The 24,136-nt window shown below is 42.4% G+C and overlaps 1 protein-coding gene across 3 annotated transcripts in view; it reads right to left on the reverse strand.

Annotated features, from left to right (window-relative positions):
- The window catches only part of MAP4K4 (mitogen-activated protein kinase kinase kinase kinase 4), a 233,154-nt gene that overhangs the window by 69,329 nt on the left and 139,689 nt on the right, over nt 1-24,136 (reverse strand). For all 3 annotated transcript variants that reach the window (XM_026647865.2, XM_026647864.2, XM_029910579.1), the window contains 8 exons: nt 18,886-18,996; nt 16,192-16,282; nt 13,922-14,052; nt 10,635-10,689; nt 5,486-5,564; nt 2,869-3,044; nt 2,453-2,525; nt 1,225-1,435 (listed from right to left, as the gene is read on the reverse strand). In XM_026647865.2, coding sequence (XP_026503650.1) covers nt 1,225-1,435; nt 2,453-2,525; nt 2,869-3,044; nt 5,486-5,564; nt 10,635-10,689; nt 13,922-14,052; nt 16,192-16,282; nt 18,886-18,996 — 927 coding nt within the window. The remainder of the gene's footprint in view (nt 1-1,224; nt 1,436-2,452; nt 2,526-2,868; nt 3,045-5,485; nt 5,565-10,634; nt 10,690-13,921; nt 14,053-16,191; nt 16,283-18,885; nt 18,997-24,136) is intronic.

A 24,136-nucleotide genomic window follows, 5' to 3' on the forward strand; every position in this document is an offset into this window, starting at 1 on the left:
GGACCTCAAAAAGCCTCAAGTCCAGCCTCCCGCACTGAGGCAGGACGAAGTGAACCTACACCATCGCTGACAGGTATTTGTGCAACCTGTCCTAAAAACCTCCAATGATCGTGATTCCACAACCTCTCTTGGAAACCTATTCCAGAGTTTAACTATTCTTATACACCTCTACCCCAATATAACATGACCCCGATATAACACGAATTCGGATATAACGCGGTAAAGCATTGCTCCGGGGGGGCGGGGCTGCGCACTCAGGCAGATCAAAGCAAGTTCGATATAATGCAGTTTCACCTATAACTCAGTAAGATTTTTTGGCTCCCGAGGACAGCTTTATATTGGGGTAGAGGTGTAGTCAAAGTTTCTCCTAGTACCTAACCTAAATCTCCCTTGCTGCAGATTAAGCTCATTACTACTTGTTTTATCTTCAGTGAACATGGAGAACAACTGATCACAGTCCTCTGCAAAACAGCCCTTAACATACAAGACTGTTAAAAAGGTGCCCTCCCTCTCAAGACTAAACATGCCCTATTTTGTTTAACCTTTCTTCATAAGTAGATTTTCAAAATCTTTCATCATTTTTGTTGCTCTCCTCTGGACTCTCTTCACAATTTGTCCAGAACTGGACACACTACTCCCAACAGAGGGGCTCACCAGTACCAACTAGAGCAGGACAATTACTTCCCATATCTTACACGAGTCTGCCCTGCATCAAAAATAGGTTGCCATCCACCAGGCATTAGTGCCAAATGCAGATGTTTAAGAAAGCTCTAAAAGAACGCTGATACATACCATGGACAGATATTTCTAAAAGCCGTCTTAGTGGCATGATCTGGTTTAAGAAAGCTGTACACTGATATCTAAACATAAAAGTCTTCCCTTCTGTATAGCTACACCAAAAGTCTCTAGGCCAATTACCTAGTATTTTGAATAGCAATAGATATATACATACACAATTATCTCCATTCAAAATACAAGGCAATACATTTAGGCTTTTGGAATCAATTACCTCCTGGGAGCTGCAGGGTGTTCAGTACTTTTGGAAATCAGACCACCACGTCTACACATGGATGTAAGAGCCTTACTTTAGGATCCTGGTTTTGAAAATCTTAGCTAATGGATATATATTGTTCTTGCACAATATACAGGGAATATTTCTTAAGCTCTTGGGACAATAAGCATAACAGGAGCTCTGCCACCTTAGCTCCAGTCTTCTATTTCTACCTCTTCTAGCCGCCTCCTTTGCTCTTTCTGCTGCTCTATGCGTTTCTGTCTCTCTGCCAACAGCTGCCTCTTGTACTCCTCCTGCTCTCGGAGCTGCTGTTCCTGTAGCAGCTGCTGTCTCCGAAGGGCCTCTGAACGTTCCTTGTTTTCCTGCTGCAGTCTCAGGAAATCACGTCGGAGGGTAGATTCTCCAGGCACATTGACAATCGAACTGCAAAAGTAGAAAGTTAAGCCTCCCATGCCACAGAGCCTAAAGAGCCATTAAATACCTTCTCCAAAGCTTATACATTACACACACACACACACACACACACACTTAGTTTAAATTTTAATCTCTTGTCTTTCAAAATAAAGATACTGGATGCATATCAAATGGGTACTCTCTCTGGAAGATGTCAAACCAGGTCAGGCAAAGTAAGAGCCAACCCAAACTTTTTCCCAGTCCTTGAACCGAGCCTACATCCTCTCCTTAAACTCTGAGAGAGGTCTGATTAGAGCCCCGGCTACCTGTGTACTTTGCCCCAGACACACCCACTGTAAGTCTCACACACCCACCACCTCTACAGTATCGTTCTCAACTGGGGGTACGCGTACCCCTGCGGGGGACCCAGAGGTCTTCCAGGGGATACATCAACTTATCTAGATATTTGCCTACTTTTACAACAGGCTACATAAAAAGCACTAGCGAAGTCAGTACAAACTAAAATTTCATACAATCGCTTGTTTATAATGCTCTATATACTATACACTGAAATGTAAGCGCAATGTTTATATTCCAATTAATTTATTTTGTATTTATGTGGTAAAAATGAGAAAGTAAGCAATTTGTCAGTAACAGTGTGCTATGGCACTTTTGTATTTTTATGTCTGATTTTGGAAGCAAGTAGTTTTTAAGTGAGGTGAACCTTAGGGGTATGCAAGACAAATCAGACTGCTGAAATGGGTACAGTAGCCTGGAAAGGTTGAGAGCCACTGGTCTACAGGGTATCAAGTCCCTCTGTGGTGTATCCAAGTTTACAGTGGACGGGATGGGGACCTCAAAAAGGTTCAGAGGTCTGAGCAAATGTTCAGACCTTTTGAGGTTCATGTCTCATTAATGTATGTGATTAATTATATTTAGTAACAGGTGTAAAGGCTTATGAAATAAAAGTATACTCCAGATTTGTCAAGATGGGTTATAAAATTATTTGTCTAGATCTTTTAATGGCCTCCCATCAGCGACTATTACCTTGGCTCTCCTTCTTGTTCAGGCACTTCCTCCTCCTCTTCCTCACTTCCGCTATATTCATATTCTGTCTCATCTAGCAAGAAAGAGGAAACAATATTCCAGGTGGCTCTTTCAATATTTTTATCTTAAAATACTTAGCTCCTGCTATAGGGCCTCAGCAATCCAGTTCTAACCAGCTTAAATGATCAGATTTATATACAACATTTTGGAACCATTCAAATGTCATCTCATCCCAGAGACACAAGGAGACCTTCATTTGGATGTGAGCTTCAGTTTAATCCACAGGCTTTGTCTACAATGATAACTATGTGGTCTTAGATTTTTTTTGTAAAATCAGAAGTTGGTAGAATATCAAATAATCAGTTTTTTAAAATATATACAAGTAAACACAGGTTTAATTTAAAAAGTCTGCATACCTTTCTCTCCTCTCTTCTTCCTGGTCCTGTCTATGTGGTCCTTAAGCTGGATTCGGACTTGCCGTTCATTTGGCTGATCGCGTATAAAAGGATGTTTTAAAAGCTGCTCGGTGGAGGGTCTCTGCATATAGTTCTTCACTAAACAACCTTCTATAAAACTAAAGAACTTTTTTGACCTGAGGAAGAAAAGAAGTGTAATGCTAAGACTCAAATAATCCATTTTTCAGTTTTTCCTCATTAGTCCAAAAAATTTCAGTTCTCTCCCCCAAAACAGCATGCTTCTGTCTAGCAGCATAAATGGTATCTTAGATAGATGTCCTCAAAAGAGCCACAAAAATGCTACCAAGACAATTTGGGGACTCTTCCATTGTTGCAAGTAATACCGACCTGTTTTTATATGCACCTGGCTTAGTGGAATAGGTCTGTAGGAATTGAAGAACATTTTGGTTTTTTAACTGAATAACTATGCATTTTTTAAAATAACATTTTCTCAATACTTAATGCCTTATAATTTGTTCAATCAGGACACACAGGACCAAATTAATCCCTGATTTAACTACTGAAGTTAGTGATGGAATCCAATTCACCTCTGTCTAATGGATATGGGGATGAGGAATACATGTTTGGTAAATCAGAACATTATATTGCTAAAGTAGTAACTACTCGATGGTACCCCTGGGGGAATTCTGCGCTACTGCGCAATGCAGAATTTTGCAGAAATTAACGTTGTGCGTGCAGAATTTCCTTTCCCCCCACAAAAATGGGCTGCAGTACTGCTAGCCATCACTAGAGGCCACTGGACTTGATCCCAGCTTACATATAGAAGACACTGCTGGGAGGAGGGAGAGGGAACTAGAGGGTTCCTGGCAGCTGCAGTTCCGAGCATGCCCTGAGGAAAGGAGAGGGCGGCACATAGGAAACTCCATGTAAACCCGGGACCAAGCGTCAGGCTGTTTCTCCCTCTGGATCCCTGGACTCAGGGGGGCGAGGGGGACAGATGTCGGGGCAAGGGGGAGCCTGCCGCTGGGTTCTGAGGGGAAGGGATTTGGGTCTCTGGCCCCCCAGCTGGGCTCGGGGGGGGGAGGGAAGAGAGAAGGGGCAGAGAAGCAGGAACTAGGTTGTCGTAAGGGCTTCTTTAACTCTCTACTTCTGGGGGAATTTTTGTGAGTGTCTGTATTGTTACAGACATACTTGCTGATAGGTATTTTGAAATAAATTACCAAAATAATTGAAACTGGCAATTACACAGTGTTATTTTGACAAATGAAATTTGCAGAATTTTAAAATATTGTGCACAGAATTTTTAATTTTTTGAAGCAGAATGCCCCCAGGAGTACATTCTTAAAGAGACACTTTCAGGATAAAAATAATTATTTTTCCCCCTTACCTCTGATTCGAACAAAACTTTAGAAACAGAGTGAAAATAATGCTTAAAATTGTATTTTTCATCACTTATCCTGTTTACTTTTTGCCCTTCATTCACCTTGCTAAATAAAAACACTATCAGTACCAATGCTGTTTTTAGCCAGTTTGACTTTCTGATTCTTATGCACTAGCAAAATGCTGCAATGTTGGGTTTATAAACACTACAGATAAAGCTTACATCTGAAACAAACATTTTTTCATCCTTTTTCAAAACTCTATCAGTAGGTATGAATTCATAAACTCCATGTTTTATAAAAAATTATTTAAAATAAACACACTCACAAAGATGCTCCAATAGTAATTACTGTATGAGAAAGTCATTCCAGCATTCCAAACAGTGATCCAATGCACCAAGTCAATAGAGTTAATTATGTTATTTATAGATCGGTGTAACTGGTCACATCACTTTACTAATTTCTTTTTTGACAGGACTCTAGCATTCAACCTCATAGTCATACAATTTCCATTCACAGAGGGCATATTTCTTGTATGTAACAAACTCACACACACACTTTTCCTTAACTTAAGAAGAAAGCACAGTAAAGTGTTACTTTTGTTAACGTTGAGGCTTTCATTGACGATTTTAAGGTTATCATGTTCAACATACATAAACCCTCATTCTAGTGAAAATTATTGCTTCATACAAATCATTTGTGTCTAATAATGGGGAGGAAAATCCTGTATTGTTAAGGGATTATTCCCAGCTGGCAAGAAGAACAATTTCAATCGTTTGCAATAATTATAGTAAAAGCCTTCATTAATTTTAATAGTTCCTTTCAACTCAGCATCTAGAAGTCAATGGCACTGTCCTGTTTCTTTATAATACTGTATCTTAGAAAAGATATTGCATATTAGGAATGCAGCAGAAGTCTAGGCTTTGAGCTGTGGTATAATTTGTCACCTTAATATGATGCTGCTCTGTCAACAGAACAGCTCATTTTTGTCTCATGATTCAAAAGACAAAATTTCGCTGAAAAAAATAGAGCTAAAAATAATCAATGCACATCTCATTTTGTGCTTTGATTTAATAGTGTAGAAGATAATAAAAGACAGATTTTAGCCAGCCTAAATTATTTTACAGTTCATGGAAATGGTAACAAAAAAGCATGCCATGAAATAAAAGATAAGAAAGTGCTATGTTGTAAAGAACACAATGAAACAGACTACAGAAAACACAGTAGCCTCTACATACCATTTCTTGGATTTTAGCCGTGGAGGAGGGTTTCTGGGTATAAGAAACAGCGCCCTCATTGGATGCATGTCACAGAGGGCTGGAAAAAAATAAAATTTTGTTCAGTTGTTTTTCCACTTCTCATGATTCTGCATTTTCACTGTCTTCACTTCAGGATTATTTCATTTTCATAGACATTTCCCCATCACCAACCCATACACGTGATGGCCACGGGAATGACATTAAGCAGAATTAAACTGAAATGCAAAAGTTAAGACAAAAGTTCTGCCCCTAACTCTGAGTTTAATGCGGCCAAAAATAAAGGCCTAGATTATCCCCTCAGATCCAAACATGGAGGGGACCTCTGTGCAGAGATCTCCACCTCCCTCATGAAAGGGAGAGTCAGCCTCCTCTGCAGCACTGTGCCTGTTCTCCAAACACCGTTCTCCAAACACAAGGGCACTCTGTAGTGTCAGGATCCATAAAGGCGGTGGGGGTAGAGACATAGCAGGTTGGGGGCCAAAATGAGGCCAGGAGCAAGGGCCCCTGTGGCAAAGGAGGACATCCTGGTATCTCAACTTCAGCTGAACACCACTACCCAATGAGTGAAGGGGAAAAGGAGGTGCTGAAGGCTGGAGATGGTAGGGGGCAAAGGACTCTGTGCAGATGGCCCTAATCTCCCATGCTTGGCAGTGGATCTCTCAAACTACCCTGCAGGGAGAGCAAACCTAAAGGAATGACCAGAGAGGATACTGGTGAGGGGTTCATTATAACTCATTTCCTCCCCCAACAGACCCCGTTGTGAGTTCTTGTAAGAGGGGCCAATCTGAACCCAACAGTTTAGCATGAAGTAATATCAATTACCAAGTCGAATCAGGTGAAATGCACACACAGGCTTACGGAGCCCAGTGACAGAGATTTAATTAAAACAAGAGGAGGTTACTTACCTGTAACTGGAGATATATGGTCCCTATCTGTGTTCCACTGTATTCCATCATGCATCCAGACCCAGAGATTTTGATAGTAGTAGTGTCCGTTGGTCCATCCGTGTGCCCTTGGCTCACCTCATGGTTTCATCCAAGGTGATAAAAGGTGGGGTGGACTGACCATACCTCCAGTTCCTTCTCCCCCACAAATCCAACGGATCCGCAGCAGAGGGGAAGGAGGCCAGGAAGTGGAATAGAGATAGGGACCACACATCTTGAAGAGACTCCAATTACAGGTAAGTAATCTCCTCCTCTTCTTCGCATGATAGTCCCTATTTGTATTCCACTGAGGGTGATTAACAAGCAGTATCGACATCAGAGGAGGGTGCGAGGATGAGGAACAGGTGAGTAGAGGACAGCCATGCCAAATAAGGCGTCCATAGCAGAGTCCTGCACCCAGTAATGCGTAGAGAAGGTATGTACTGAACTCCACATGGCCACCCTACATATGTCCTGAACCAGCACATCTTAGAGGGTGGCCGTGGTCAAAACCTGGGCTCTCATGGAAGGGGCCCTCACCCTGGGGGGAAGAAGGCAATCCTGACAGCTGATAGCACAGTGGAATGCACCCCAAAATTAATTTAGATATTCTCTGCGTGGAGATTGCCTGTTCCTTAACTCTGTCAACTATAGCGATAAACAAACTAGGAGATTTCCTGATCTGTCTTGTCCTCTGCAGGTAGAAGGCCAAGGCCCGATGGATGCCGAAGTTATGACGTTGTCGTTCCTCTTCGGAGGCGTAAGGCTTCGGAAAGAAAGCAGGTAAGTGGATGGGCTGGTTGAGATGAAACTTGGATACGACCTTTGACAGAAATTTGGGGTGTAGGTTCAGAAAGACTTTATCCTAATGGAAAGTGGTGAAAGGAGGGTCTGCCATCATGGCCCCATGCTCACCTACCCTTCTCGCCAAAGAGACAGCTGCAAGGAAGGCAACTTTCATGGAAAGGAGGGACATCGAACATGAAGCCAGCAGCTTGAAGGGCTGTTTCATTAGTGCCAACAGAACGAGGTTAAGGTCCCACTAGGGAGCAATAGGCTGTAGGGTGCGATGGTTCCGATGAAGCCTTTCTGAAACCTAGCAGTCAATGGGTATGTAAATACAAAGTGTCCCTCCATGGCGCGGTGGAAGGCACTAACTGCCGCTAGATATATCTTGAGGGAGAGATGCAAAGCTTTCAAGGGCAGGAGGTAATCCAAAAATAGGGGAATCAGCACCTCTTCTGGGGAAAGCCCCTTCTGTTGGGCCCAAGGGGTGAAGTGGTTCCACTTGGCCTGGTAGGAACGCTTAGTGGACTCTGTCCTGCTGCTCAAGGTGATATTTTGCACCTCTCATGAGCACACCCGTTCTAAAGAAGATGCCCATCCAAATACCACACCCTGAGGTGAAGCATCTGCATATCTGATCCTGTTGTGGTGTTGCCTCAGTAGCTTGGAGAAAGTGGGGACGGGCTGACATGTGGAGTAGATTGGGAAACCAGAACTGTCTGGGCCAGCATGGGAAAATCAAGATGACCGTTGCTCTGACCTGCCTGATCTTTTGGAGTACTCGTGGCAGGAGTTGTAGAGGGGAGAAGGTATAGTTAATCTGGTCCGACTAGCAGAGTATGAGCGCATCACCTTGAGGGAAGGGACCACTACCCCCTGGAGCAGTAAGTGCTGCATTTGGTTGTTGACTGCAGAGTTGAAGAGGTTCCTGGTCAGAATCCCCCATTGGTCGAAGATATTTCATACTACGGTGTTGTGGAGTTCCCACTCATGATCGATCACAAATCGTCTGGCGAGAGAGAGTCTGCAATCACATTCTGAGTCCCTGGGAGGTAGGTTGCAGATAACAGGATCTGGTGGGTGATGCACCAATTCCAGAGGTTGATCACCTCCATATAGAGACCAGTTGATTTTGTGTCCCCTTGTTTGTTGATGTGGTAAAAAGTGGTAGTGGTGTCCGACATGATAAGAATACGATGGGGATGGATGGATTGGAGAAATACTCGGCATGCCTTCTGTACAACCCGGCATTCTGGAATGTTGATGTGCATCCTGGATTCCCAAGGGGTCCATGTTCCCTGTGTTATGTGATCGGTGCGCGCTCCCCATCCTACGAGGGATGCGTTGGTGATGATCACCCTGTCCAGGGAAGATGGGAGAAAGAGGACCCCCACACAAACCTGACGCGGGTCCATCCGACACTGGAGGGAAGAGAGTACCACATGCTTCCATACCTCTCAGCTAGATCCTGGCGCATGGTCCATAGCGGTGGTACCACCAGTGCTGACTTCAGACTCCGTAGCTGGAGGTGCACTCCTGGCAGCCCCAGGCCGATGTACAGTGGAGGCTACCCAGACAGGCTCTGAATGAGGTCTCATGGCGACTTCCATGAGGGGCTTCCAGAGGCAGAGAGCCTGACCTTCTCGGGTATGGCTGGGAAAGCACTGGCAGATACTGCACCTGAATGCAATGTGGACTTCTCCCAAGCAGTAGAGGCAGCATTGATGTTTGTCGCAGACCGAGAAGGAATGCGGGCAGGAGGCACAGATTTTAAAGACTGAGGTTTTCAGCATAGTCGAGTACCCGCATGTGGGCATCGGTGGGAGGGTCCACACGGAACAAAACTCTCCAGAAAGAACCCTAATTCTACTCCTAAAACTAGCAAACTTCTAAAAACTACTATAAAAACAATAGAAACAGTAAACTACTCTAAAAACTAACTATGTTCAATTGTATATTTTTAAGGTGCGTCACATGCAAAAGGACACTAATAATTCCAACCCAGACCACGCAGCAGTAAGAAGAAACTGGGGACGTGATCAGTCTGCCCCTCCCTTTGTCACCTCAGACAAAACCATGAGGTGAGCGAAGGGCGCATGCACGGACCAACAGAAGCTACTACTCCCAAAATCTCTGGCTACAGACAGTGCACATGTGTAAACTCTCAGTGGAATACAATAGGGACTAGCACTGGATGAAGAGCAAAAAATATGCACATGATCTGAACCAAAAAGTGGTTTAAGAAACCTAAAGAACTACGGTTACATGCAGACTAGTAGCCAAATAGTGGTTCTAATGCTGTTAGCTTTGTGCTAGTTGATTCATCCTGGGAGAAGCCTCTGTAGATTTGGACCCATGCAAATATAATTATGAGAAAAACCCATCAGATCTCTTAAAACATGAATGTGAATAAGAACACTCAGCTGTACGTTAGATTTACAAATCAGAGTTGTAAGCATGGGCTACAATGAAACTACCATTTTGAGGCCAGACAAAAGTCAACACCCCTGAATGTCTGAATGGAGTGGTAGGAAAAAAGCCAATTTGCAGTTTTACAAGTAAAATAGTTACTTAAAAAAAAATTGATAGCAATTTTTCTTTTTTTGTAACTAAGTTCTTGTTTTTTGCTCCCCTTGCTGCTGTCAGCTTTATGCTTTGTTAATCTTCACAGAGGACGTGTGAGAGAAAAAAGCACCATGGAAAAGTTAGGCATTTTTAGTTTTTAATTTTACCCCTCAAAAATCATCAGACTTGGCAGCTGAATATACTCAAATAGTCTGCTTTTAAAAGTTCTTCACTGACAGTGTTAAAGCTAAGTCTATAATTTAAACCACAGTCTTCCAAGAGTCTTCTACTCTGTCCAATGAAAACGAAAACATTCATAAGAGGAGATTTAAATAGATAAGTCTCAGAGTTCAAGAAGAATGTTACCATTACACAGACTCATGTAAATCAGAGATAGAAAGGACCTACTAAGCCATGCAGTCTATCTCCCTGACAGAGCAAGAGTTTTTAAGCCAGTACACTTTTAGCATTTTTTTCTCCCAGTCTGGTTTTAAATATCCCAAGCAATAGGGCTTCCACCACTTCCCTGTGGACACAATTCCAAAGCCTAATATATCTCATGGTCAGGAAGTTTACAGACCCATTGGCTTCCAAATAGTCCTGTCATTGCTCTTACACCACTACAATTACAATCTCTGCACAGTAATGCTTTCACACTGTAGTAGTATCTTTATCAAGAGAGTTGCCATTTGTAGGATTTTATATTTATGGTGCAGGAAAAACCAAGGAGTATAGATACACCATCAGTGCATTTTCAGAAACCTCAAAACTGGGTTTGAATTACAACCAGCAACTCATAAGTATACGTTTCTGTCTTAATGAGCCCCTTAGGAAAAAGCACACATATCACTTACGGGGAGCTCCTTCTGCCATTTCAATGGCCGTAATGCCACATGACCAAAGGTCACTCTGCAAAGAAAGAGACCATATGTTAGTAGGTACACTTTCTCACTGTCATACTACGTAATGGCATCTACTAATGCACTGCAGGTAAGAAACTAAAACCAGCTACCAAGGTTATTTAAACAACAGTTTTTAAAATGGCTTTTCTTCTTTTAGCCCTAGTATAAAATGCTAAATATGATGCCATACAGCATTTGTGTTATATACACACACATACAATTATGCACACATAATTTCTTAATAGTATACAGACACTTTCATATTAGGACATTTCAAGACATAATTAGGTCATAATTAACCAAAAGTTAAGTTCTGTAAAAAATAATTATATTTCCCTGGATACAGTTATTGTAAGAGGTGAACATTCCCCGGTAGTATTTGCAATCCAAACATTGCAGCCCTCTCCTAGCATATGAGATCCTGAAAATGCACAGACTAGGAACAAAAGTGAAACCAAGAAGTCAGTTTTCAGATGTGTTAATTATCAGAAATACAAAACCTTAAATAAAATAGTTCTAAAAATTAGTTTTTAAAAAATTCTTTTCTTCTGTTGATAATTTAACAGTATTTTTATGTAGGGATTTTTTTAAAAAAAATGAGCCCATCATTGCTTATTGGCAGTTCAGACAAACCTCTACCTTTACATTGCCCAATAAAATTAGAACATGTCTTGGCAGCATGAATTCCTAATGTCAGGAGACACAGGCAACCGGCATGTGTCCAAGAAAAGTAAGAAGCTACTGTTCCATGAACCACTGGTGGCCAGAGTGAGCGCCTCATCCCAGCAGTCTCGTATTATGTGTGTCATTACACAAGGGGGATCCTGGAATGGAAATCTTTCAGGGTATTAGCACTGGATAGCCACTAGGACCAGAGGATAACTGCATTCCCTGCTGAATCAGAACTATGGTTTAGAGATTCTCTTCCACCATAGGAACACCAAAAATAAGTAACTGCTTAAGAGTCCTGGAATGGAACTGAGCTCAAGGGGCTACAGTAGGTCCTGACAGGAGACAATATCACCTCCATTCGGGACGTGGGGAAGAGAACTACCATTGAGGAAAATAGTGCTCAGAGCTTCCAGGTTGATAATCCTTTTCGAATATGGGAAGACATACTGGATTGGGTGAACAAACTCTTCTCTGTGCTCACCATTAGCTCCAAGCAATGGAACAACTGCATTTTCAGGCCCCAGAAGCTTCCCAACCAGGCACCAGTTTGTTCTGGCTCAACCCATCAGTTGCAATGATTAAAGTAAGCTTGTGAAACACTAATTTTCTAAGAAATAGAATATGTAGTAGGAGGATATTGAGATGTCTCTATGTGAAGTACCTCCACTTCACATCAGGAGCAATAAGGGAATGTTTTAAGAAACATGAGCATAAATCACAGGTTTTGTATGCCTCATGGAATTCCTTTACATTTGATCCCCTTTAATTATTAAACATGTAGATTAGTTTGGGGGTTTTCTCCCCCTCAGAATAATTTCTATCTATTGAGGTTTGTTATCTTACTTTAACCTTCACCCTTATGTCTTATCAACTCCACCCTGAAAGGGATTACATTTTTTCACAGATCTCAATCAGGGCAAGGAATATGTAAAGTTATTGGTCAAGACAAATGGGCTCAATCCTAGCTAGATGTTCAGGTGTGCGTATCATCAACCATGGACATTCATATATCTAACATGAGTTATCAACCCCAATGCACTAGCGCCAATGCTCTTGATGTAACTATAATCGCAGACTTTCACATTTCCTAGCTACCTCTCCTAGTTTTAATGTTTGAAGAGAGGCATTAGTCTGAGTAAAGATTAAAAACACATTTCATATTTTATTCCCTCTCTTGTGGCTCCCTGAAACAAGCTAAAATGTACTTGAGAGATTTCCAGAAAGCTTCTATAAAGGAATTTAGCTTTAGAAGATGTAGCAAAAACAAAACAAAAAAAAAACTTTTGGTGTAAATACCATCAAGCCAATTTTACTTTTAGGGAGGTTAGATTTGATGCTTGCAGCTCAGTGCAGGAGCAGTTGTGTCCCATTAATTTTTGGAGAAATATAGTGTTTGATGGATAAATCTTCTATGTGACTGTGACAGAGTGCTGAGAACAAGCAGCTGAACCAGCACTCTGGTCACTGTAAATCCAATTAGTCCCCCCCACTCAAGGAGGGGGCTTGATTGAGGGAAGGAGTGACTAGTTACTAGATCAGCCTCAGCTGGGGAGAACAAAGGAGATAATTAGCCCATTAACTGTAAGTGTAGAAAAGAAGAACAGGAAGGAAGTGCAAGAGAGGGAGAGAGAAAGCCCAGCAAGGCTAACGTAATGAGAGATCTCTGTGTGGAGAGAGCTCTCTTCTCTCTGGCAAAAGGGGATGATGATTGTATGTCCCTTTAAATAGAATTGCTGCATGGGACTGTAAAGGGGTGTTGGCTGGCTGATATAACAAAAATAAAACACATGATGTGGGTTACAAACCAGAGGTGGTAAAGCCATTTGTGCAGGAAGACAAAAGTGGAGAGCTGTGCCCAGCCACAGTGATTAACATTCAGATGATCTCTCAAACCAGGACAGCACATGCTTTAACCAGCTCCTTCTGTATTACATTGTAACTTAAACTCTTCTATTCTGGCAAAAAGATGCATTTCAGCTGGGGACTCTATTTAAGGCAAATGTTAAAATGTATTGTTTTGACATTACCACAATAAGCAGGATATATTAAACAAATTACAATGCTAAGATATTCACAGAAATCGAAAACAACAAAATTTCTTGTTAGATTCTTTCTACACCATTTTTTACTGTGCCTTGCACAAGGGGATCCCTGTCCCTGACTGAGGCTCTTAGGAGCTACTGCAGTACAAGTTACAAATACAGGGAAACCTGTGTGGTTTGAGCATTGGCCTGCTAAACCCAGGGTTGTGAGTTCAATCCTTGAAGGGGCCATTTAGGGATCTGGGGCAAAAATCTGTCTGGGGATTAGCCCTGCTATGAGCAGGGGGTTGGACTAGATGACCTCCTGAGGTCCCTTCCAACCCTGACATTCTATGATTTTACAGTGTTATTAATTATGATCATCTAGTACCGATCTGTTCTTTGTACTCACGTTATACAGATTTACCTTTACAAGAAATCACTCTCACAACCATACACAGAGACAAATATAAGAGCTGCCTTCACTCATGGTTATTAGACACTAGATATCACTATATTATTACTGTGTGAACAGGACTTTCTTACTCTGTAATCATAAGTAGCATCTGGATTTTCATCACAGGCAATAACTTCTGGAGCCATCCAGTATGGGGTTCCAATAAATGTGTTTCTCCTGCCAACCGTCCTGTCCAGCTGAGCACTAACACCAAAATCCACTGTGGGTGGAAAAAAGATTAAAATAAAATAAGAGGGGGAAAAAACATGCTGCGATTACTTCTCTAAGATAATTTGGAAAATAAACCCATGTGGAAGATCCATGTGGGAGAGCCATGTTCAGGAGAAACCATTAATGTTAATACTCAGACTTGCCAGTGTCCTCAGGCATCAGACCACGAAAGTCAGGAGAAAGAACAAAACACAACTAGCTCTTCAGGACCTCTCACTAGGCTGCCAGTGCAGTCTTCCCATTATCTGTGGAGCTCCCTTCCCATAGCAGAGAAAACGAATGCAAATATATTGTCTTGGGGGCAGAGGGAGACTTGCTATCTCCTTTAATCATAAGACAGGGTGTCTTGGCTTATCCAGAGCAACCCTGCTTTCCACAAATGCTCTCATGGTGTGGCAGCACCACCAGGTCAGCTGGGCCACCATTTGGTCCTCCACTCTCTCTGCCCAAAATTCAGGAGAGAAAATCAAGCACTGCTCACAGGGACTGCTTCCTGTCCTAACACATGTGAATGAAGCACAGTGGGATGCAAATGTGGAGCGCAGTTCAAAAGGTACTAATTTGGGGCTCATCTACACACAGCTTTTGCAGTTACTGATTAATTAAATTGATAGAAAAACAATTTTATTAAATTGATGCAACTGCCCTTGCACAGACATGGTTATACTGGTTTAACTGTTTTGGTAGGTGTAAATGTAATGCACCAAACTATATAGATACAAACCCCTTCATATGGTATGACTGCATCCGTATTAGGCAGTGTTTCTCAAACTGGGGCCACCGCTTGTGTAGGGAAAGCCCCTGGAGGGCGGGGCCAGGCTGTTTACCTGCCCCGTCCGCAGGTCCGACCGATCGCGGCTCCCACTGGCCGCGGTTCGCCGCTCCAGGCCAATGGGGGCTGCTGGAAGCGGCATGGGCCGAGGGGCGTACTGGCCGCCGCTTCCAGCAGCTCCCATTGGCCTGGAGCAGCGAACCGCGGCCAGTGGGAGCCGCGATCGGCCAGACCTGCGGACGGGGCAGGTAAACAAACCGGCCCGGCCCGCCAGGGGCTTTCCCTACATAAGTGGCAGCCCCAGTTTGAGAAACACTGGTATTAGGTGTGCACTCATTTAACTAAATCTGTTTTTCTACCAATTTAGCTAAATCAGTGCAAAACCTGTGTAGACAAGCCCTATTGAACCAACAGTATAGGAGCTGCTGTGTCCTGCTTAGAAGACCAAGGAATGGGTAGCTCCCCGGAGCACTTCCATCCCAGCAGACAAGGCATCTTTCAGAGTTCCACCTAAAAGGAAGGTGTGGGCTAGGCGGGAGGTCCTGAACTTGGGTCTATATTTCACCAAAAGAAAGGTGGCAACCTTACGGTACAATAAACACACAACATTAAAATGTGCAGTAACTTAAAGAGGCAAAATAAATCACCATGGAAGCGTTCCCCCCATATGGAGCCTGGCGGATGAGTATCAAAACAAACATGTAGTTAAACCTCAATATGTATAAACCACTAACTACACAGTACATGTCTGAGAAATTAAATTTGTAAGTGGTTGGGGATAGGGATAAAAGAACAGATCTCATATGAACTCCTCTGTCTAGAACAGAAGTGGACAGGAACAATAATAGCTTCAAATGTTCCAAACGGGCATTCCAGGGCTGGACCCAACTTAGACTTTCTGCCTCAGACCAATTGTCAGTGCTGTACACATTACGCAGATGTTTGGGTCTGTCACCTGAGCAGCCAACACTTCTTTAACTGAACGCAAATACAAAAAGATACCCACCACGTCCTAATTTTGTGCCATTGGCTTCTAAGCCCAAATTCAATGGAAGCAGAACCAATTCTGGCCCTAAGCTGACCTGTAGAGTCATACAAAGAATAAGTGAAGGACATGGAGTGATCCATCCACTGATTTTGGTATGAGAGCCAACAATTTCCAGCAACAACCGCAAGAATCCCTGCATTCCTTGAGAGACGGGGAGGGAATAAGGCCAGTGTCCTGACTCAGACTGCAGCAATGACACAGGATATATTACTGTACTAAAGAGCATGCCACACTCCTAAGAGATCAAATAAAGTTAGGCAACATGCAAAAAACAACGAACCAGGAAGTGAACATGCTTGCCTACTTACCAAGCTTCACCTCTGCATTTTCTGTTAACAATACATTCTGCCCTTTGATGTCCCGGTGAATCACATGGTGGGCATGAAGATGTGCCAATCCCTTCATTTAAAAAAGGAAGACAACTAGGTTTAGGCTCTTAGCTTTGCAGCAACAATCTCATAAAAAGTCTGAGTTGACACAGACAACATACTTAATTAGTTACCCTGGGAGATGTTTTAAAAAGAGCCCACACCGTTCTCCAGTGGCTCTTGGGGTCCTGTCCTGAATGCATGAAACATGATCCACGGTAGACTTCTAGCAATGTGCCACCCGCCTACATTTTCATAAGCTAGCAGGGAGGAAGGCCTCAGGTTGTGCACATACTGTACACAAATAAAGTCCAACAAATGCTTTTTAGCTGTAGCTTTTAGGGAATTTTAGATTACATGAAGTTTCAATGCAATGAAATTGGAGTTCAGTCACACACAGAGTCACCCTTAGAAGAACAGGAATGTAGCGTGGGAAATGAACCAACCCACCTATATTTTAATGTGAGATAGCTCACAAGAAGAAAAGGGGGTACACAATTTAATGTTTGGGGATAAAAGGATACTGGCAACAGACAACTGCACACGTGCAAAGTTACAGTTCTGTTGTTTAGCCTCCATACATCTGATCTCTGATCATTCTCCTTCAAAACAGAACACATTAAAAAAAGAGCATTTTATACTGTCCAAAGGAAACAAAACCTACTGGCAGATGGTGCTTTTTGTGGATACAGCACCTGGATGCATGCCCCAAAGCATCACACTGCACAAGTCCTGTGGAGGGGGGGAGGAGTAAGACGTATGTGGTATTTTACTGTCTACTGCAATTTGTGGAGGAACGAACAAACGTCTCAGCAACTGACTTGATTTTGGTTTCTCTCCAGCAATCAGTTTGGAAAATTATACTCTCTAGTGGCAACATCTTGCTTGCTCATGCTCCCCTCACATATTTTTAATTTTTTTTTTTTAACTTTACAGTTACAGAAGGTTAAAAGAGCAGTAAGTTGCTGTAAAACAGTATTTTCTAACACATGTTCTTCATTAAATACTCATTGACCAGTTTGGCTAGTCTTTTTTTAAACCGTTAGTAAGTATGACAAACAATACAGTTTGGAACTCCTCCTTGCAGAGGTTACGAGCTAATGCTATGAACGTTTAATGTCCTTGACATCATCTGCTGGGCATTAACACTAAGGTTAAATTTGTTTCCTGTGAAAATTAAGGCTTCAGGTTGCCCTGGATTGGCACAACATTCTGCAAAGCCTCATGCCACACTGCACCAGCCAGGGAGATAGTCATGTGTTCTCACCTCTTTACATCCAATCATATGAAAAAGTCCATGTGTGTTTGGGATGGAATAAGAGGACAGAAAAAGGTCAAAGACTAGTCACTTCTTTCAATTCAAATTTTGAACAGTTGCCCCACCACCACCTGGCATACGCTCCCCTAGGTTTTCACTTGCACAAATCCTTAGCCCACTAGCCCATCTAACTTTCATTCTCTTTATTATACACTGAATGTGGCTTCACATCCTTACCCGATGGGGACCTAGAATGTGCATAACATTGTATGCTGCACTTCAGAAAGAATTTACATACAGTCTCATAAGTGTTGCAGAGCAAATATAACTTTAACATTGGTCAAGCTAAATGTTACAATACTGAAGTCAGTTATCCATGTGACTAAAATACAGCTGCCATCGGGTATTCATGTCACCCACATTCCTATTTGCTAGTAAACAAGAATAAAAAATGTGCCCAAATGCCCAACAGCAGCACTTTGCACCATCGCTCAGAGTTCAGGCAGGAAGCCAAGATTCTTCTTTTGCTCCCTCATCTCCCCCAAAATCACTCTGCTGGAAGTGTACAAATGCACAGGGGACAAATGTGGATTCCAGAAGCAATGATTTACGTAAGGACCACTTATGCTTTTCTTTAACATAATTCCCTTAACTACAGGGATTATTACTGGAGCAATTCTATTCACATACCGTACTGAGGGTAAGGTTGTGAGGGTTTTTGCTTTTTAAATTAACCATGGAAAGCTGGACCAGTTTTACTCAGCGTAGCAATCAAATGCCAAATCAAGAGACGCTATTCACTTGTACCAGCTGGAAATTAAACTTGAAAAGTAACGAACCAAAAACCTCCATTTGTCAAACTACTGTAGATGGCACCCATCTTTCAAAAAAGTACAATTACTTAGTACTGTACTCCAGTAATAGAGGTGCCTAATTGAACACACCAATTTGCATTCTGCCTTACGTGTGATTTCGGAACAGATTCATGTGTAAACATTAAGAGTAGGATTTTCAAAGGCATGCAGTATTGGCCTCACTCAACTCCCACCGGCTTCAAGAGGAACGGAGGTAATGCCAGTACTGAGCACTTCTGAAAGTGTCAGCCTAAATCTCATTTTTTATTATGTTATTGTTGGTATTGAGGTGTTATATTAGTCAGTGTGCTACAGCGATATGGAAAATGGTTCTCAAACTCTAAACTGGTTTCCTATGACACAGTTCTCCACTTTTCAGCAAGATTGCCATTATACTACACAGCAGCTATTTGAGGCTTTTATTCGTAGAAGCTCAACCTAGACATCATTCTTAGGTTGTACCTGTGTTAGTACAGAAATAGGATTGTATTTTTTCCAGACACAATAGACTATCCTCCTCACCCTGAGAATCTCTCTGGAGATATACGCTATCCAGTCTTCTTTTAGAGTGTTCCCTTTTGTGTTCTTCACAAGGTCCGTGATAGAGCCTGCTCCACAAAATTCCATAACAAGCTGCAAAAGAAACATAAGGACAAAGCCAGTATTAAGCAAAAAACTCACACCTGCGTACAGCAGCAAAAGAGCTAAGGGTATGGGCGCAGTGATGTTCGGTACAATGCTCATGTCACACAAAGACAACGGTCACGTTTAATGTCTCCACATGGAGAGTGGAGCCAAACCAAATGTCTTTATTATGACATATAGTACCCCCTTGCTATAATGAACCCCTGGGGATCCAAGTCATTTTTTCAGTATAGCCAGGGGTTGGTTATAGTGAAAGGAGGAGAAACAGCTCCTCCGGCACGGGGCTGCGGTGGGGAGAGAGCGCTCCTTCAGCCCCAGGGAGGAGTGCACTGCAGGACCCCACCGTAACCCTGGGCTGGAGGAGCTGTCAGGCCCTCCCCTCCCCCCGCAGCCCTGAGGCAGGAGGAGCTCTCAGCCCCGCCACCACAGTGGGCAGGGCTGGAGGTGGAATCCAGGGACCATGTTTGCTATAGCCCAAGGTTCACTATTGCGAAGGGTGTTCTAGCGAGTGCCTACTGTATATGGAATATGTGTCATATTAGTTAGCTCATCTTCAATGGCTGATTTATTCATTGTAATTTGATGCTGGGCATCTGGATTTTCTCAATTAACAGCATTGCTCAACAAGCCTAGTGCTAAAGAGATAAACTGATCACACCATCACATCCGTCTCTCTCTGCAGTTTCCATGTATTTACAAGGGTCAGGAACAGCTATTGGTTTTGCATGCACATTTGTACCTCAGCTTCCTGAGGGGCTGGATACTGTTACCCAAAGCAAACTCAAATGAAAACATTTAAAATTAAAATATTTTCTACTTGTCCAAGCACTAAAAACCAACTTCCCTCTGTTCAGAGCACCCTTAGAGATTTCCAACATTTGATTTAGAAACTAAGATTTAAGGTATGCTGATTCTAAAACATGTGCATGCCTGTTTTACATCTCTCGCACTACTGAAAGCTAGATTCATTCCTAGGTACTACATGTTTTAACTAAACATAACTGTACACACATTAAAAGTATCTTACAAGGCTCAATTTACTGTACGCTGTACAATAGTTAACTGTATTTTAAATACTTGTCAGTTCTCAGGGCACAGAATGAAAATGTTACCGTTAAGGGGAGAATAATGCAATGTAGATGGTTCTGATAATGCAGATGGGTGATGCTGTGGACATCCCATAAGCATTAAAGAAAAGAGAAATCATAGGTGCTGGTTTATTTTTAAGGCAACATTCTCTTGCTGCTCAGTATCTCTGCTTCATTAGCAGGAAATGTGTTACTATCCAGCTGGGAAAGGAAAAAGTTACTTATCACAGAATCATAGAAATAGGGCTTGAAAGGACCTTTAGAAGTCATCAAGTCCAGCCCCTGCACTGAGGTAGGACCATGTTTACGTAGACCATCCCTGACACACATTTGTCTAACCTGTTTTTAAAAACCTCCAATGATGGGGATTCCACAACATCCCTTTGAAGCCTATTCCAGACCTCAACTACCCTTATAGTTAGGAAGTTTTCCCTAACACCTAACCTAAATCTCCCTTGCTCCAGATTAAGCCCATTACTTCTTGTCCTACCTTCAGAGCACATGGAAAACAACTGATCACAGTCCTCTTTCAGCAGCCCATAATATATTTGAAGACTGTTATCATGGCCCCCATCAGCTTTCTTTTCTCAAGACTAAACATGTCCAGTTTTTTTAACCTTTCCTCATAGGTCAGGTTTTCTAAACCTTTGGTCATTTTTGTTGCTCTCCTCTGGACTCTCTTCAATTTATCCACATCTTTCCTAAAGACTGGTGCTGAGAATTGGACACTACTACAGCTGAGGCCTTACTAGCACTAAATAGAGTGGGACAATTACCTCCCATGTCCTACATACAACACTTCTATTAAAACACACCCAAAATTATTTTAGTCTTTTTTTGCAACTGCTTCATATTGTTGACTCATATTCAATTGGTGATCCACTATGAACCCCAGACCCTTTTCAGCAGTCCTACCACCTAGCCAGTTATTCTCCATTTTGTAATTATGCATTTGATTTTTCCTTCCTAAGTGAAGTACTTTGCACTTGTCTTTATTGAATTTCAGATCAAGTCTCCAATTTGTCAAGGTTGTTTTGAATTCTAATCCTGTCCTCGAAAGTGCCTGCAACACCTCCCAGCTAGGTGTCATCTGCAAATTTAATAAGTAAGCTCTCCCCTCCATCTTCCAAGTCACTAATGAAAACATTGAATAGTAGCAACCCTGGACTGACCCGTGGGCCCAATTAGATACGCCCCCCCCCCCAGTCTGACAGAAAACCATCGATAACTAAGGCTGCGAGCCGGTCACGGAGGTCGCGGAAGTCACCGATTCTGTGACTTTCTGCGACCTCAGTGAAATTCCGCAGCTGCAGTGGCCACTGTGGCTGATCCCATGGCCCCCCCAGAGCTGGCTTCGGGGACCACCTCAGCAGCAGGGACCCCCCCAGAGCAGCGGGGCCCTGGGGCAGCTAAGATTTAGTCAGGGGTGTTTATATTAAAAGTCATGGACAGGTCATGGGCTGTGAATTTTTGTTTATTGCCCGTGACCTGTCCATGACTTTTACTAAAAATACCCGTGACTAAATCTTAGCCTTATTGATAACTGCTCTGAGTACGGTCTTTCAAACAGTTGGGCACCAACCTTGTAGTAATTTCATCTAGACCAGAGATTCTCAAACTTCATTGCACCATGATCCCCTTCCGACAACAAAAATTACTACACGACCCCAGGAGGGGGGACCGAAGCCTGAGTCCGCCTGATTCTCACTGTCCTGTGCGGGGGAGCCGGAGCCAAAGCCTGAGCCCCATTGCCCTGGGCGGGGAAGGGGTCAAAGCTGAAGCCCAAGCCTGTAACCCTCAGGCTTCAGCTTTGGCCCCCGGCGGCAGGACTCGGACTTCAGCCCTGAGCCCCAGCAAATCTAAGCCAGCCCTGGCAACCCCTGTTAAAATGCGGTCGCAACCCACTTTGGGGTCCCGACCCACAGCTTGAGAACCACTGATCTAGACAGCATTTCCCTAGTTTGCTTATAAGAATATCTGTGGGACTGTGTCAAAGGCCTTACAAAAACCAATATATATCACAGCTACTGCTCCTCCGCATCCCCCTCTCCCCCACAAAAAAAAATCCAGTAAAGGTGGTTTGTCATGATTTGTTTTTGACAGATCCATGCTGGCTATTCCTTAAAACCCCATTATCCTTTAAGTGTTCACCAACTGATTGTTTAATAATTTGTTCCAGTATCTTTTGAGGTATCAAATTTAGGCTGACTCCTCTATAATTCCCTGGGTCCTCTTGGTTCCTCTCTTTAAATATAGATACTATGTTTGCCCTTCTGCCTTCCTTTGAGACCCCACTCGTCCTCTGTAAGTTCTCAAAGATAACGGTCCTAAAACTGCTTTAGCTACTCCTAAAGTATCCTTGGATAAATTTCATCAGGCCCTGCCGACTTGAATACATCTAACTTATCTAAATATTGTTTAACCTGTTATTTCCCTATTTTAGCTTGCGTTACTTCCCCCCTTGTTGTTAATATTGTGTTGAGTATCTAGTCATCATTAACCTTTTTAGTGAGGACTGAAGCAAAACAGGCTTCTTGATATGATCAGCTATTAACTCTCCTCCTCTGTTATGCCCTGTTCTGCCTTTGTAACACTACTACAGGGGTATAGTGTTGATAGGTTTGAAATGCTATTAACTTGAAACATGCTGGGGAAAATTAGAAAAACACAAATATGAAGGATATTAGGCATTTATGGAGTGTAAGGCCTAGTGTGATACACTTGATTTTTAGTTATCCAAAGTAGGCCTCAGGACTTAACCACAAGTCATAAGTTGTACCTTCTCATTCTGCAAACAAACAAGTTGATAGCAGAAAAACAGATACACTGCATGCCTGCAAACTTACCTTGAAATAACAGGACAGTTGGGGGCTTTTGCAATATTTTGTAACATAGTAACTAGGCATCTAGACTGCCCCGATATATATGATTTAGTAAGAAACTGATTGACACAAATTGCTGAGGTCAGTGATCAGAATTATAATTATGGTTATCTGGAATACCACATAAATAATGGGCAGAAATAAAGGTTATGATGATCTAGGAAAGGGTCAAATATGGGCATGTATCTGAAAGGTCACATAAAGGATGGGTATAAAAAGATCTGACTTTGTTCCCTACATTTTAGGTGCATCAGGTTCCTGAAACAGTAGCAACTGGTTCATGACCTGCTTTCTTTTGATGTACTCCACTGACTGAATTCTTCCGGCTTTGTTTTACATAATGTTTAAGGATATGTGAGTTTGCTATCAATCCTAAAACCTATTTCTCTGTATGTGTTATGCTGTTCGGTTATTACTGAGCTGACTTATTTGGATGTTAAGTAAAGCTTATTTTTACGTTTATCATCTCTGTTGTCAGTCACATCAATCCAGGAACGAACAACAAACTTCTGTGTAGCCGCCTGAAAGGGAAGAACCTGTGCTAAAGAATTAACAATCCTAGTATACACACTAGCAATAATTGATCAGGCTACAGGACCTATACTTTACTTCATCTTTCTCTTGCTCCTAACGTATTTAAAGAATCTTTTAGGTCCCTTACTAGGCGTAACTCATTATTATTATTACTTCTTCTTCTTCTCCTTCTTCTTCTTCAAGCCCTTCTGATTTTCTCCCTACATGCTAGTTATATCCTTTTGTACTCCTCCTTAGCAATTTCTCCATGTTTCCATTTTTTTTTTTTAATAGGATTCCTTTTTGACTTTCAGGTCATTAAAGATCTGCTGATGGAGCCATATTGGCCTTACTATTCTTCCCATTTTTCCTTTGCAACTGCATAGTTTGCAGTTGTGCCTTTAATATTGTCTCCTTCACAAACTGGCAGTTATCCTGAACTTCTTTATCCATTTGCTTCCCATACGTCTTTACCTATCAGTTCTCGGAGTTTGTTGAAGTCTGCTTTTTTGAAGTCCATTGTCCTTATTCTGCTGCTCTCAGTCCCTCCTTTCCTTAGAATAATGAAATCTACTATTCCACAATCACTTTCACCCAAATTGCCTTCCACCTTCATATTCATTACCAGTTCCTCCCTGTTGACCA

Source organism: Terrapene carolina, unplaced genomic scaffold, assembly GCF_002925995.2.
Source record: "Terrapene carolina triunguis isolate 2854851 unplaced genomic scaffold, T_m_triunguis-2.0 Scaffold21, whole genome shotgun sequence".
NCBI lineage: Eukaryota > Metazoa > Chordata > Testudines > Emydidae > Terrapene > Terrapene triunguis.